Source organism: Cuculus canorus, chromosome 6, assembly GCF_017976375.1.
Source record: "Cuculus canorus isolate bCucCan1 chromosome 6, bCucCan1.pri, whole genome shotgun sequence".
Taxonomy (NCBI): domain Eukaryota; kingdom Metazoa; phylum Chordata; class Aves; order Cuculiformes; family Cuculidae; genus Cuculus; species Cuculus canorus.
This window is the reverse complement of record NC_071406.1, coordinates 27866399-27880048: the sequence shown is the minus strand read 5'-3', so window position 1 is coordinate 27880048 and position 13650 is coordinate 27866399. Positions and strand designations below refer to the sequence as shown.

Here is a 13650-nt window from a genome sequence, read left to right as displayed (position 1 = left end):
GAGAGTAAAATGATAAAACAAACCTATGGATTTAAAATGAGCTACTTTTAATTAGTAAATCACACATCGTGTGAAAAAAACACAACCCTGTAAAAACAGAGGTATAAGGCCATGTACTATTTTTATGCTGTCCTAGAAAGCCACATAATGCACATATGCATACCTGACTACTTTTTAAGCATTTTTATTCTAAGTTTTTCCTATTGCTTGTCTTCAACTCAGTTTTCAAGATGCAACAGAAAAAGCATCCACAAACAAAACTTAATTTAAAAAAATAAATTTTTAGGATTACCCTTTGCAACATATTGTTTGCAATTGGCATTCCTTGCCATTTTTCTACAGTAAGACAAATATATTTTAAACACATGTGAAGTAAAGGCTAGTTTTCATTCCCCAAGACTCAGCTGTAGTTATCAAGCATTTCTTTACCAGACATTTTATTTTTATTCTCCAGTTTCCTCCGGCACAGGAAGCCAGGGTAAAATTGACCAAGGAGCCTTAACTGAACAACCTAGAGGCAGTCTACAAGCATTAATTTTCTTCCTCCAGTTCTAGCATTCTCTCACAAAGAAATAACAGCACAAGACAACCTCTCAGAACTCTGCATTTTCGTGGTGCAGTTGCTCTCTGGCTGCAAGGCTTCACCTACAGTAATAGCAGAGAGCAGTGAAGTTCACAGTTGCACTTGTACTGCACAGCCTGGTCTTCCTCCACAAACCCACACTTCCGATACTCAGAAAGGTGCACCCTCACTGCAAACTCAGGCTGTCAACTACTGCACCTGCTGTTTCTGAGACAAGATGCTTCCTTCTCTCCTGCAGGCGCTGCCCTTGGCACAAAGGCAAGCGCGCTCCAAAATCTTTTTGAAGTCTCCTTTGCTCTTCACACCAATTCTTTCCCACTCTTCCAAAATGGTTATAAGAGAGAAATTTCAGTGATCCTTCAGATTCAGATATCCCATGTTAATTCCCAAACTTGAGTGATTTGCAGAATCTCTCGTATTTTCAGATAATGCTGTGAAATCCTGAAAGCTGCAAACTCTTCAAACCGGAGGAAAATATTGTCGACTTCCCTTCTTTCACGTAGCCACCTTTCAGTTATATGAATAGACAGTTCTTCCACTAGAAAATAGGAGTGTGGGCACAAGCTAAACCCCAACAGAAAAAAATATGCAGACATTGAGAGACATGTAAATACAATAAGAAGCATTATCCACTACTCAACAACAAAAGTGGACTTGAAGTGTCTGGTGTCCTCCTGTGGTCAGTAAGATTTGCCACACGAACCTAACATTAAGATAGCCTTTAGACACTCCCCAACAACCCCCCCCTCCAAAAGTCATCTATGTTTTTAAAAAGAATGGTTCTCATTTCTGCCTCTCATGCATCCACTGTGGCTACTGTTGCAAAATGACCAATAAACAGGAGTAGTCAATAGTCAATCCCTCCATCACTCACCTCCTCCTTCTTGCAGTCAGCTATTCTTCCTCAGCTTTGACTTCTGGACTACCTGGCTTATTTCCTTACAGGGAAGGAAACTTTAAAAGCAAGGATGCAATTAAATGTCTTAAGAGAGTCTGGTATAGAAAAGCAAGCATCAGACTACCAGTATTAGAACAGTAAGACAACAGCTCTAACAGCTTCATCAGTATAATAAAAAAAATTAAAAAAAAACCAAACAAACTGGTGCGTGTGGAGCCAGCATTGAATGGATTCAGTTAAGGGCTTAGAGGATGTGGAAGCACAGCAAATACGTTCTCATGCCAGAAAGTTCAGAATATTTTAACATTATTTCTTTTTTTTTTTTTTTCAGCTAGGCTACTTATTCCTGGATGTCATTCTTAAAAAAAAAAAAATGCATTCAGAAAAGTGTTATAATTCAATTTTTTTAACAATCATTTTTGTTTGGCTAATTAGATGAAATTCAACTACATAGAAACAGCATTATAGCTTGACCCTCAAATGTCTAATCATGCATATAAGATTTACTTTTTTTTTTTACTTAAATTGTTGAACTATTGTTCCATCTGTCTTTGAAGAAAGGGAAGAAAACTAAAAGCCCTCAAGACTTGAGTCTTCACATTACTGCAATTTAATTTTTATATTAATGTCATTTTCGCAGAATGATAACAGGATGAACAACAGAAAAGCATTAACACTGAAGAGAAGCAGGTTAAAAACATGGCCAGCCTTCTGGTTCTTTCCAGAAGATACTTACTTCTAAATTCCTAAAAGGATGAAGGCAAGTTCTCATATTCATACATGTTCTCAAAAAGAACATAATGCATATCACTCACTTGGCAAACATTAAGGTGTGTGCTCACATGCACTTAAGCATCAACACATACATACAAGTATTCGTTACATCAAGGGAAAACATTCAGAAGGAATAAGCATCTTCCACTGGGTTATGCTTAGACAAAGAGACATTAAGGAACTTGTCATCAGGACATTTGAACACCCATTCAATCCACCCACCATTTGCCACGAGATGCACTTAGAATGACCTCCCTCCTTCCATCCCCCTCACTGTTTAAGGAACAAACTCAAATAGCTTCAGTTGTCCAACCACCAATTAGCTACAGTTCTTAGTGCTCAGATAACAAAACACATTTTCAGGTCAAAGAAAGCGTCATGGTTATACTGCTGAAAACTAGCCAAAAGCCCAGTGACCCAGGTCCCAAATCTTCTGCCTGCTGCATTACTAGTCTTATTTAAAATGCCAAAACACAAATCAGATAATAGAGGGATCAATAGAAAATGAAATTGGAAAAGCACAAGTTTCAGATTTGCATATATCTTGCATAAAAAGGATTTTACCTCCAAAATCCCACTCTTAGCATTTAAATAGGCAATCTTATTCCAAAACTATCATGAATCTTATTAGTGTCAACAGATTCACTGTCACAATTAATTCACTTTTTAAAATCCGAGGAATATAATGGAAAAACTCTGGTAGTTACAGATAGTCAGAGAAAAAGTTCACAGTTCAATGTTCAGACCTTACACAGGAAAAACTAAGCATTTGGAGTCCATCTGGTAAGAATCTTTATAACCATGTTTTTACTTTTAAAGTAGGTAGAGCTGAAATAAGTAACCCTTGTAATGTGTTCCAAGACAATATCTATTTTAAGAAAAATTACATTATACAGCCCTAAATATATAAAAGCTTACAAAATAGGAGGCTAATTTATGCATACAGGCACCGTGCTATGGCTCTAAATCTATAAAACTGAATTTTCATTAATAAGCTAAGTAACATTTGACCAGGTGTCTGTTCTTAAAGCTATGAACTTAGCTTGAAGCACATTGCTAGACCTTACGTTTATTACAAGAATGCTTCCAGTAACCAGAAGCACGATAGTGTAATTGCACACCCCGGAATGTAATACCACACTTTAAAAATGGTTATTTTAATGATTACGCTAATGAGTTCTGAATTTCCAACCTATGTGCATACAGTTTCATAATTACACAGCTTGAAATCCTCATCAGCAAATCCAAGTGCTCCTGAAATCCAAATCATTTTATAATCTTGAATAATGCATGGCACCTCTGCAGCAACAAATTAAAACAAATTTCATAAAAATGCAAAGCCTCATAATCTGTATTCTAAAAGAAACTGCATTACTGAAATAAAGTGTTGCTTAGTAAGTACTAACGATGGTGATTTTTTTTTGTTTTCCCTTTGATACTCACAGTTCAGATCCCACTTCAAAAATAAACAGACTAATTCCTATGAAAATATCTATACATATATGTACACACACACACATATATATGGTGGCTTCCAGCACACCCTATTACACTAAAGTGAAATCAGACATCTGTTTCTTAAACAAGCACTGGCTCAAAATGGCATAAAACCTTTTCTTCCCGAAAAAACATGAAACATTTTTTTAAAAACAGGCTGCAGCTTGACTGCCCTGCATGCTACTTCATCAACAGCAAAACCAAACTCCATCTTAATTTATCAAAGGGAAGCAAATCAAGGTCTATGTTTTTTCCATCACAATGCCCTCCCTACCCCCAATGACTCTGTCCGTTTTTAAACTACAGGTAAAGCCTAGATAAACTCAACACAAGTTGTTAGCAAACCTTGGCACCAGCTTTTTGAATAAGTTAAAAAGCCCGTGCCTCAGGATGAGGGGAAAAACCATCATCACAGACAATGCAAAAGGACAGATACTCTGTTTTCATCTAGGATTTTCTTGTGCCTCTCATCTCTTCTCTATATTTTAAGGGCTGAAAAGGATAAAGGTAATCTTTAAAATATGCTATTCCTAACACTTCCTCGGGGACACATGATGCATAGCTAATTATCAGACAGCTAAAAATACTGACACTGGGACTCCCTGATAGAACAGAAGTTAAGTGAATGTTTTATTCACAGTAGTGTTGTTTTGTCTGTCTTCATTGCTAAGAACTAGCTAAGAAAATTTAAGTAAAATACTGTCAGCAGTAACTATTTCATATCCAAATAACTTTCATAATGGGAATTTACAACTGAAACTTACTACAAATTATTTATACAAGGAAGAAACAGAATACTCTGAATCTAACAGATAAGAACACTCTGCCATGCCTTTGGAGGTTGTAATCACTTCATTCAGAATAAAAGTTAAATCAATTTTCACTTTTACCAATTTAGGGTTTGAAAGAAGAATGAATTATTAGTTATCCTTTTTTTAAATCAAATTTTAAGATTTCCACTCATCTGTACAATCTCATTACTGCAACCACAAAATATGAATGCAGAAGCAGTAAGGAAGAGTAACAGAGAAAAATATCTACATGCATTCTGGCAGAGATATTAACCACAGCCTGAAAATTATACTTAAAAAAACCCAAATGTTAAAACCCAATCAAAGAACAACAGCCCTTGCATACATTTGATGCATTTCTGCAACTTAATTTTTCCCAACTTGAACATACCAGGCTTTTGATCTACTAATCCCCATTTTACCTCATTAGCACCAAGGAACTAAACATAAGAATTGGCTTCCTCCGGACAACAGGCATTCAAGCTTACAGAAGTGTGACCAAGACTCTGCCAGAAACACTAAGTGTCAAGAGTTTGCAGGGTGTTTGCGGAAGCCAGTTTAACAGCGAAAGCACACACATTAAAACAATAACTTCGCCATGGTATTAATCAAATAAAAGTCATAAAACTTGGCATATCACAAAAAAGCCTAGTCCAGAGCAACATTCACCATCTACAGATAAAAATGCTGGTTTTTTTTTCCTTTGAGACATGCCTTCTTTGGTGCAGATCGTATGAAAGACACAGAACATCTGAGTTCTAACAGACCAATTCAGACTATCCTGTGTCCATTGAACATCTAAAATGTTACCTCCACTTTAGAAAAAACATCATTAAATTGCATTTTTTGCTCCCAGGCATCTCTCACATACTTATTCTTTATAGTGAAAGTATTTTTAAAAGCAAAAAAAAAAACCTCTCCAGGGAAAACCTGACTAATATGCAACAACTTGTAGAGCAGTGTACATGAAAAAAAAAAACAACAAACACTGCAGCATGTACTTCAATAGTTACAGCCGAGAATTTTTACCCAAGACTTACATATCTGGCTTTGTTTTTCCTAAACAAGTGTAATATACTGTTGTACAAACTGAAAAAGACAAATCTGCATCCTGCATTCCAGTTATCAGAAAGTTACAAAACCCTAGGGAAAATACAAGAAAGTTCAATTAAACAGAAGTCCAGAGCTCAAACCACGTTTCTCTAACTTAACTATGCATTACTTGCATGGATCACATTTTTGAGAATCAACCTGTACAACAAGGAGATCCATAAAGCATGACGTTTTCAGGCTCTGCTGACACACTGGAAGGTAATTTAAACAAGCCAGCATCAAGGCCTCTGCTGCTGATTCACAGGGGAAATTTATAAAACCACTATGCTGTGACTCTCTGTTAAAGCAAACTCCCTCAGAATTCCACAGCTTTCTGTTTATTCTTCAAACTACTGAGATACTCCTGCCCACTTCCCTTGTCATTTGATTTCATTTTACCATTTTTCAGCCTGCTAGTATAAATCATTTTCCTTACCTCAGATAACCTTCAGCCACACTGCTTCTACTTACCTAAAGCTTACTCTAGATCCGATTTCCCTCTCCATTTCATGAGGAATTTGATGGTTGGAGTGAACAGAAACTGTTCAAAGGTAGAATCACTTCCATATAATTTAATTTCAATGAACACTGCGCATCAGAATGTGCCATCATTTCCACAGTGGTAAAAACCCTGAAGGTCTTCAGAGCCAAACCCAGGTCAGAAAATAACTTCTGTATAAGTGCTATACCCAACCAGCACACCCAGTGACTAAACCTACCTGGAAACAATGCAAAACTTCAGAATTTGCCGACAGAAAAAACATGCCTATCACATACCTAGAGAGACATTTTCCCATGTACAGTTACACCAATCTTGAAATTTACATCCGCTTCTGAATCCAAATATTCGTGGTTTTGCCCGAACTGCTCCAAACCAGCCTCACACTCTGAACACCATCACTGAAACTAAAAATACTTGCGAACACCTTTGTCTGAAGTACGGTTTAAGAGAGCTACTCAGCATCCTCTACAATAACATCTTCAGCAGATCTTCAGCTTCTTGTCAGGAGCACGCATGGGCCCAATAACCGTTTTGAACAGCCAGCAGATGATTGCTGTAGCACTTTGGAGACCTTCCAGGAGACATGTTTTCTCAATACTGCATTTCTGCTGGTAGTGAACCGACAAGGAAGAATTCATTTATTTCACTGTTTAACGTTTCATTAAATGCTTAGCTAAGAAAAATATCTGAGCTACACTTAATTCATACCATTTATTTGATGTCATCATTGGAAACACTTAAATGATGGTTACAGTCCCTACAAATCTTGAAACAATGTCACCGTTTCAGCATTTCATTGATGTCGCTCTGTGTCCTTCAAAAGCTTCTGCTGCTGTTAAAAACCACAAGTGACCTATATTTAACAAGGGAGTAAAAAGAGTAAAAACTCTTTCTAAGATCATTTTGGCATCCTGCTGTTTCAGTATCAGTGCAATCACATACCCTTTTTTCCTCCCACTGTTGTAAAAAAATAAAACAACAACTAAATGAACTGCAACACAAAACCCACAGAACACCCTCACCGCATGCTTGTAACAGCAGTGGAACTGCTAAAACACAAACCTCTGGAGAGGTTAAACCTACACCACCTTCTAGGATGACAAGCAAGATCTTTTGCCAGCACCACTAGTCAGGAAATAGTACCTTTGGGTGTTTAAGAGCTTTGTTGGCCAAACTGCAGATACTGCAAAGGCAATCTTACAAAAACAAACACACACACCTCTCACCCGACAGCAAACCATCACACTCTACTTGAGAGGGGCTCTGCTGGTAACACCATACCAGTAAACATGTGTTGCTTGCATTTAATCCTGTCAAAACACGAACATATGTTAGATAGGTTACACAGAGACTGCATTTTCTCTGCAGACTTTTAAAGGAATTCAGAGAGCAGAACTGTTCTGATCCAAGAAGTAAACACTTCAAATTATTCCTATAACCTAAGCAAGTTTTAACTCATTAACACAGGGCTTCATTATGTCTTTAGTCTCCCTGGGTGTTTGTTGAACATTTGAAAACAGGACTCCATATAAAATCAGAGGGAAACCTGGACAAGTACATTGCTTATGCATTTAAGACAGGTGCCAAGCATGGGCTTCCATGCACACAATGATATAAAGGGAAATGTTTTGTACTCATCTTCTGCACAGCAGAGACGTTTCCTTTGGGCATTTTCTTCCTCAAGGAAAAAGGTCATTTCTAACAATAACAGATCTGTTAAGTTCAGGATTCCACTTACAGTTTCAACACTTAAAAAGTGGACAATTTTAATAGCATGTTTTTATTCAAATTACAAAATTTGGGTTCCTTTATTAATGAGATCCATTAACTAGATCCACAGAAACCACTCACTTGGATAACTCCATGAAAACAAACTATTTTAAAACTATTCAACACCAGCTCCGAAACCCAATTTAGGCCACAGATTATTGCTGAGGTGGCAGCAGCAAAGGGGGCTCTCGTCATACAAAATTTCCAAAGCATTTTCACGTAACATGTGTTGCCAAGCATATAATACTAATGTAGAACTAGTTTATATGCAAATAGAACAAGCCACCCTCTCCAACACATAACTGTGCAGTTGACAGCAATTAATATGATCCACTGCACTATCTGCTGAATTGTGATTAATTTCGAGTAGAAGAAGAAACCACGACATTGACATAAGTAGAGCTCAAAATCATTCCCACTTCCAATAACGTGCATTGTGCACCCCAGTGCCATCATTTCACAATGTTGGAAACTGACCATTTATTCCATCTTTGTTTCCTCTCAATTATTTACTGACCCACAGCAGCACTTGCTGCTTACCTCATGTTCAGTTGTGCCTCCTTAGCAGTCTATTGTTAAGCACTGTCAAAAGCTTTTGAAATCCCAGATAAATTATATCTGATAGCCCTCTCCGATTCACTGTTTTGTTGCCACAGTGAAAGAATTTCAATAGATTAGCAAGCACGTTTTCCTTTGAAAAAACGGTGCTAATTTACTGCTATCAAAGTACGATCTAGAGCAGATTAACCCTTAAAAAAGCATCCGCTATTTTCTTCTGCCACTAAAGAAGAGCTTGATTGTCAGCAATGCCAAACACACCTTTGGTTAAAGCACTGAAGTTAAGTGCAACATTTATTATATAGAGTGACTGATTTCGTGAGAGACTGTATTACTGGCTTGGATGCATAGGAAAGGATGACGAGGACAAGGGAGCAACAAAGCTGTGGCCAATTCATTTATCACGCATACAGATAAGCATAACCAAAGAGAATCATTGCACAGATAAATGTACCAAAATAATCTTTCATTTATTTAGGGACTTAATTACATATCAGGTCAATTTCATCTCAGTATCTCCTCCCCTTTTTGCAAAGCTTGAAAGATCCCATAAGCCAACATTCTTAGTGTGAACAGCACATGTAGAGGTTCAAAGGCTAACAAGACCACAAGAAAACAATTTAAAGTATTTGTAAGCTTTTTATAGGACTGTTTCTTTGTTGTCAGATCACACCAAGCATTGTAAGTAGGTAGTATGGATAGGTCCTTACACATTCTGTAAAGGGGCTACGGTCCAATCCCACTCTCAAATAAAAGAATTCTTTGACCTGCCAACCCTCAGCTCCCTCACATGATTACATGATTCTCCCATAGTTTAATTAAATGACTCCATTTGTCACTGCAGCTGCTTCTGTTCAGTAAGTCTTACTTATTGCTGTTTCGCCAATGCCTTCTGAATACGAGAAGATGGCAGTGATGCAGCACATGTAATTGAGACACCAACAGAAGGGAAAGTTCGCAGTATTCTTAAACCACCTCAGACCATTTCATGCAGTAAGATCCCAGATTTCCAGTGTTTTTTTCCACCCAAGGCAGCCTGAGAACTATGGAGACAGGCCTAGTGCTGTAATGACAGATGCTTAAACTTAAAGAGTTGTGCGTGAACCAGAAGCTTTATTAGCAACACATACTCAGAGGCACCCACCAATGAAGTACAGCAAAGGCTTTGGCAATAACTTAAAAACTGGATGGTAACTCAAATATTCAGCAAACTACAGCTCATATTTGCCCAAGTGTTCCTGTATCGACATTTCAGACAGAGGAGCCCGAGTGGACATGTTAATTTTTATTAACCAATGCCACTAGTAATGCATTTCCATTTGATGCATTATCTCATTTTAGGATATCTTATGCTTATGGTCTCATCCTTTATATACAGCTGTGCCAATCCTCAAAACCCTGTCCTTAGTCTCCAAACACTACTAGAAATAAGTCTTAGGGTGTTTTAAGCACACATTCAGTAAATACGGACAAGCAGGAAACACAAGTTTGACAAAAGGAACACATACCAAACAGAGCTCCATCGTTTTTAAGAATTCCCACATAAACCACCATAAAATGACACTGAAGCACACCTCAGACAGTTTACTGAGGTACTGAGAAAAAGCATCTCATTAATCACAAGCAAAACGTTGCACTCTGTAACAAGTCATTGCGCAATCCACAGCACACAAACTACCATTTCTGTTCACAATACACAAAATCATTTTTGAAGTCACCAAACACATGGTACTATAAATAGACAAAGCTACTGGTCTGACAGTACAGGCACAGTCCATATTTTTATCTTCAGTTTCAAGTCCCTAGATATATTTTTCCTCTGATTTAATGAAGAACAAAAATAAGAAGGAAGAAACTACCACAGTATTATAAATTCTACTCCTCCTCTTCTATGCTGAAATAAGTCACCAATTAGTCTCCCAAAACTAAATTTTCCTGACAATTACAAAAATGTTAAAAAGAGCTTCTTTGCAGCTACTACTTCTCTACTCAGAAAGGATATGTATCTTACTGGAACTTAAAAGTTAGATTCACAGCTTTCAACACTAATAACTGGCCTACTTTAGACTTTCAGTAGCAAATCATAGGAACTCCTCCTGAAATTTAACAGAGTTGAGGCAACTGTTCTTGTCATCACAGGATTTGTGTTTATTTTGTCGCACATATTCAGCCATGACACTTAAGCGATTCTAGTAAACTTAATTCTAAGCATAGGAAGAGATTATAAAAGATATTTTAAGCAGCTTGTGTTGCAAAACTCACATTCCTTCACCACTCATTTTCATATAGCAATAAAAGCAACACAGAACTGCTTGAAAAGGTTAAGTCCTAAATCAACCACTAGGCTCCTCTGATTACCTTCATTGTTTTGGTTATGCTTTTTTTCTCCTTCCCTGTTCTACTCCAGAAAGAGAGCTATAGCACCAATGGGCAGACGTGTTTAACTTAGTAATATTTAACACCCACATCACCTGCCAGATGTCCAAGAAATGAGAAAGTGGAATCAATTATTTGAGAAGCAAAATGAAGAATTAGTGTTTTCATCCAAGTTCTACCTTATCTTTGTCTTCCACAACATCTGCCAGTACATCATCCGGGTCCAGGATTCCTCCATCTGTATACTCCAGGTGGTGAATATTTACCCAGGAAGCTGGATCCTGTAAGACAGACACAAGACTTCTCAACTTAACCTTGCATGGTTTTAACACCATCAGACATACAATAGCTTTGTCTCCCAACTGCTTCCCACCCATTTCCCTCTCCAATAGCGAGGTAGAAGCTTGGAAACAGACACATAACAAAACACCACCTATAAAGCACCGTGCAAAAGATCTTTAAAGTGTGCATTTCCATTGCCTTTTCAGTCTTTACTTAAGTTAAATAGGGAATAAAAATAAAATTAAACTTTTTTCTTTTTGCAATAGTTTATAGTTGGAGTATTTGGGTTATCATCAGCACACGTAGATATATATATATAGATATATGAATATGTACCACTCCCGACAGTTCGGGAGAGAAGGGGTGTATATGTGTATTTCTATATATAAAACACCCATCATTTCTTGCTCTAAGGAGGAAAGTCAGGCTACTATAGAAAAAAACACAAACCAACAAGCAAATAGAATAAATAAATAAATCCCTGTTTGTTTTCACAAATAAATGCTCTGAAACTCCAGTGCAGCGTTGCGTATCATATTAAGATGGATCATGTTAATTTTCCAAAACTAATGCTTTCCTCATATTTTTAACTACTTCACTTCAATAACTGGGGGCTTAGCCATGGTTCCAGTGACCCTGAAGTCAAAAGGCTCAGAGCACACTACTCAACAGCAAATTCTCCTCAACATGAAATACAAATCAGCGAGCAGTCTATAACCACTCCTGCCAAACCTAGCAGCTACCCATGTAAACATAACTTCCAAGAGGGACGAGCTAAGTGGTAGTTATGTTGCAACTGCCTTAGTTAACATTTGAACATTCATCCCATTGGGCCAGCTACTGTGGTTTAACAAGCGCATGGCAGCTCATCAAGTCCTTTTTCATCATTGCTGAGCAGTGCTTACACAGAGACAAGGCCTCTTCTGCTTCTCACACCATCCTCCCAGCGAGAAGTCATCAGGAGGGGACACAGCTGGGACAGCTGACCCCAAGTGACCCAAGGGATATTCCATACCAGAGACCACTGTACTCAGCATATAAAGCTGGGTAGAAGCAGGGGAAGGCAGAGTTTTATGTGCAGCTTGTGTTTTACCTATTATTTATCTCAGCCCATGAGTTTTATCACTTGTATCCTTAAGATTCTCCTCCGCAGGTCACTAGGCAAGGAATGAGCAAGCAGCTGTGTGGGACTGAGCTGCCTTAGGTTAACCCACAGCCTTTTTAACCCCTTGCACTTATTTGAGGGTTAAGTATATCTAAGGCACAGCATGGCTAAATGACAACCACCCAATCAGGCACATAAAAGTATCACTGTTTGTAGCATATCTATTCAAACTGTAGTTTACAGTTATTTCATGTTGCATTGAAACCACTCATCTGTGAAATAGCAAATGTTTGTTCATTCTAGGTATCAGGTCTTCAAAATTACAAAACTTCAATCAATTAACATGCTTTGGGCTCTGTGAAGTGATGAAGTGTAGACATAGTTGTCTTGCAGCTCAAGGCTCCATTTGAAAGCCTATGGTTTAAGTGTTTTCACTACAAAATTCTAGGAAGAAAAGGCAGAGAAGAAACGTACCTCTCTGCAAGAAGCAAGCATGTTAAGATAGATCAAAATTTACCTAATGCAGAAACCTTGTGAAAGAGTGTCACTTGGCCCTACCAATAAACTTACAAAATAGGATTCTCTCAAACTGGAATGTGTCAGTAGCTACAGAGGTTCTTCCTGAATCTTTTAACTAATGCCATCGCAAAATGTTGCCAAAGTTAGTAACACTAAAACAGTATACTTGAAAGCCACTCCTATAAATCAGAAACTTCTGCTGCTAACATTTTTGTCTGAAGACGTATTAAAACCTGTTATACCTATTATGCTGTTTAAGTGTCCTGTAGACACAATAAAGCTGATGTGAAAAAATAGACAGCTGATTGCAATATTTCACTTTCAGTGATCGCTTCTATTTGTGATTCAGTAGCTGTACCAACCCAGATGTGACATTGAAAAAGAAACAGAAAAAAGGAGTGTAAAAGCTCTATTGTCCCACAGAATGCATCAAGTTGGCAGGAAACTCAAGACACCCAGACACCCTAAACTACACAAAACTTAGGGAATTCCTAACCTTCCTTTACTTTGGGCCACAACACATACAGTAATTTAATGGTTTTGTTAGTGCCCACACCAGGAGAAAGTAGTCTCAAAATCAGTCTGAAAGAACTGAAGATGCCATTCCTCACCAATCTTTTGAGGCAAGGGGGACCAATGTTAAATTCTTTAAAATAAAGGAATAAAAATTCACACTGAAATACGAGAACTAAAGCAGAACAGGATTCACATAGTTTTCTTAGCAAAAAAAAAATTCTTAACAGTTTAGGTACTGCTCCCCACACTACGACTCAGGCACACATAATGTGAAGCCACTACTATGACTTTTTGATCTCAAGGACACACCAATTAAAATAACCACCAGCAACTACAGCAACATTCAACACTTGCTGTTTCAGGAATACTACTGTGAAACTGGCTTCT

General features: G+C 37.7%; 1 protein-coding gene across 2 annotated transcripts in view; it reads right to left on the bottom strand.

The window, feature by feature from the left end:
* Positions 1-13650, bottom strand: part of PARD3B (par-3 family cell polarity regulator beta) — a 421427-nt gene that overhangs the window by 382993 nt on the left and 24784 nt on the right. For both annotated transcript variants that reach the window (XM_054069863.1, XM_054069864.1), the window contains exon 2: positions 11021-11122. In XM_054069863.1, coding sequence (XP_053925838.1) covers positions 11021-11122 — 102 coding nt within the window. The remainder of the gene's footprint in view (positions 1-11020; positions 11123-13650) is intronic.